Below are 3,512 nucleotides of genomic sequence, written 5' to 3' on the forward strand. Positions count from 1 at the left end.
TTTCTTGATGGTAGCTATCTAAAGTTAATATTTTTATACTATAAGTGTTTTTTTCTTTTCTTTTTTTCTAGCACAACATCATAAAATAAATCATCAGAATGACACCTTCTCAGATTACCTTTGAAATAAGAGGAACTCTTTTACCAGGTATTGTAAAAGTTTTGCTTTAAAATAGTTTTTAAAATTAAATTAGCATTTTTCTTATCTGGATTACCTTAAATATGGAGTTGCTATCAGAGCGGGGCTGATTTTTTAGATGAGAATATCTGTAGGTCTTGCCTGATATGGGAAATGCGCTTGGAGCATAGTAGAAACACCAAAAACTTCCTCAAACTCTGTCTTCTACTTCTCATGTTTTCCCAAGAAAGCTGTGAATTTACTTAATTTTGCACAGCACAAAGATGGTGGGGCCGTGGTTTCTAGGCAGCATGAAAATGAGGGAAGCTTTGCTAGTGCAAGAAGTTTGTAGGCCGGCTACAGTAGCTCACTCCTGTAATCCCAGCAGTTTGGGAGGCCAAGGTGGTGGTGGGAGGGGATCATTTGAGGTCAGGAGTTCAAGACCAGCCTAACCAACATGATGAAACCCATCTCTACTAAAAATACAAAAATTAGCTCGGCCTGTTGGCCTGTGCCTGTAATCCCAGCTACTTACTTGGGAGACTGAGGCAGAAGAATCCCTTGAACCCAGGAGGCGGAGTTTTCAGTGAACCGAGATTGTGCCATTGCACTGCAACCTGGACAGCAGAGGCAGACTTGGTCTCAAAAAAAAAGAATAAAAAGAATAAGTTGGTGAAACATTTGGCTGGGATAACCTTGTCCCTATATGTGAATGTGTTTTTTTAGCCTCATTGTATTTTTTTGCTGTCCATTAAAGCGCTGAATAATTTTAGTGTAGGATAGCATGTCAAAGCAGTATCACACTTGGGCTAAGTACCTCTCAGTTTTGATGTATTCTGGCTGTACAGACCTTCTTTCAGTTCCTTAAATGTGCTGCATTCCTTCCTCTTTTCTTCGTCTTTTGGGACTTTCTCAAATGCTATTTCCTCTGTGTAGATCTGTGCCCACTCTCATACTCCCCCTGTTCCCTCTCTTTTCTCCTCTGCTCCCACTGCCAGCCTCCAGATTCCACTAGGTTCTGGCACTATTTTATAGCACCTCTTGGAGATTTTATAGAATTATTTGAGTGACAGATTGTAAACTATTGAAAACATGACTTTTTTCTTTTGAGATGGAGTCTCACTCTGTTGCTGAGGCTGGAGTTCAATAGTGTGTTCTTGGCTCACTGCCACCTCTGCCTCCTGGGTTCAAACGATCTCCTATCTCAGCCTCCCAAGGTGCTAGGGTTACAGGCACCTGCCACCACACCTGGCTAATTTTTGTATTTTTAGTAGAGATGGGGTTTCGCCATGTTGGCTAGGCTAGTCTCGAACTCCTGACCTCAGGTCATCTGTCTGCCTTGGCCTCCCAAATTACTGAGATAACAGGTGTGAGATTATAGATGTCACCCAGCCAAAACAGGACCTTGTCTTGTTTATGCTGAATTCCTGCACCTAGCAGAGTGCCTGGGTCAGAGCAGGAGCATAGTATATATATATATATATATTTAAACAATGAATGAATGACTCACACCACATCTAGCTTCTTTGTTCTAGCATTCATCACAGGAATTGGCAGAGTGTGTGTGAGTCTGAATTCAAATTTTTAGCCAAGATAATCTGGTATAGTTCCACCCCTGGGCAGAATTCAGTAGATTGAAGATTGCTAGTTAGCTGATTGGTTCCCATGAGCCAAGTGCTCACCTCTGGTTTAGCATGTGGCCACCTCCGTGGATAGAAGATGGAATTCTCTCCTTCTAGGGAGTTTTAGGCTGGTAGTTAAAGCTAAAAGGAGTTGGCCATTTCAGACAAATGGACTAACCACAGAACTGGCCACAGAAGTGTCAGCTTGATTGGGACTGGGGGAAATGCCTATAGTCAGGGATGAGAGGGAGGAGATAATGGTGGATGTGGATACATATGACTCTAGGTGGCAAGGAGGAGGCTGAGGGACAGCAAGGGGTTATTGAGGGAGACCCTGCCTCAATTCCCCCATCACTTAATTTCCTCACTGCCCAGGAGGAAGGATCCTCAGCTAAATGTAGAGAGAATGGGTAGTGTAGAGAAGGCTGACGTGGGGGGAAAATGTACAACCAGGGGAGGAAACAAAAAGAGTATGTGGAGGTGCTGTTTGCAGATTCCTTTAGTTAGCATCCAAGTCTGCATAATCTCTTATCAATGAGAGCCGATTAAAAAAAGTCTGTGTGTTTTAGTTAATAATTTCCTCATTTTCAGAAGCCATATTCCCATGGAATCAGCAGAAAGAAAAAGTTACATTGCAGGGGGCAGTTGGTAAAATGCAGGAGCACCTGCAAGAGGAAAGTGAACCACCGATTCCACATTTCACTTGTTCCAACTGGAGTTTGTTCTTTTCACAGCAGAAAGTAGCATGTGGGGGATGAGAAATAACTTGAGTCCATGAAGTTTTTTTTTTTTTTTGAGACGGAGTTTCGCTCTTGTTACGCAGGCTGGAGTGCAGTGGCGCGATCTTGGCTCACCACAACCTCCGCCTCCTGCGTTCAGGCATTCTCCTGCCTCAGCCTCCTGAGTAGCTGGGACTACAGGCATGCGCCACCATGCCCCGCTGATTTTTTGTATTTTAAGTAGAGATGGGGTTTCACCATGTTGACCAGGATGGTCTTGATCTCTTGACCTCGTGATCCACCCGCCTTGGCCTCCCACAGTGCTGGGATTACAGGCGTGAGCCACCGCGCCCGGCCTGTTTTTTTGTTTTAAGAGACAGGGTCTTCCTCTGTTGCCCAGGTTGGAGTGCAGTGGTGTAATCACAGTTCCTCAGATTCCTGGGTTCCAGTGATCCTCCTGACTCAACCTCATGAGGAGCTGGGACTGTAGGTGCACAACACGATGCCTGGCTAATTTTTTTTTTGGCTAATTTTTAAAATTATTTTTTTATTTTTTAATTTATTATTTATTTATTTTTTATTTTTAATAGAGACGAGGTTTCACCATGTTGATCAGGCTGGTCTTGAACTCCTGACCTCGTGATCCACCCGCCTCGGCTTCCCAAAGTGCTGGGATTACAAGTGTGAGCCACCGCGCCCGGCCAAATTATTCTTAATATATATATATTGTACAGACAGGGTCTCAGTATATTGCTCAGGCTGGAGTGCAGTGATGCAATCTTGGCTCACTGTAACCTCCGCCTCCCCCAGGTTAAAGTGATTCTCGTGCCTCAGCCTCCCGAGTAGCTGGGATTACAGGCATGTACCACCATGCCCAGCTAACTTTGTGTTGTGTGTGTGTGTGTGTGTGTTTTGTTGTCTTTTTTGAGGGGGTTGGGGGGATGGAGTCTCACTCTGATGCCCAGGCCAGAGTGAAGTGATGCAATCTCAGCTCACTGTAACATCCGCCTCCTGGGTTCAAGCAATTCTTCTGCCTCAGCCTCCCAAGTAGCTG

At 44.4% G+C, this 3,512-nt stretch overlaps 1 protein-coding gene across 1 annotated transcript in view; it reads left to right on the top strand.

Annotated features, from left to right (window-relative positions):
• The window catches only part of GPCPD1 (glycerophosphocholine phosphodiesterase 1), a 73,266-nt gene that overhangs the window by 7,558 nt on the left and 62,196 nt on the right, over positions 1-3,512 (top strand). The window contains exon 2 of the mRNA XM_037736958.1: positions 72-147. Coding sequence (XP_037592886.1) covers positions 99-147 — 49 coding nt within the window. The 5' untranslated portion in view covers positions 72-98. The remainder of the gene's footprint in view (positions 1-71; positions 148-3,512) is intronic.

This window comes from Cebus imitator, unplaced genomic scaffold (assembly GCF_001604975.1).
Source record: "Cebus imitator isolate Cc_AM_T3 unplaced genomic scaffold, Cebus_imitator-1.0 Scaffold31, whole genome shotgun sequence".
In the NCBI taxonomy this organism is placed as follows: domain Eukaryota; kingdom Metazoa; phylum Chordata; class Mammalia; order Primates; family Cebidae; genus Cebus; species Cebus imitator.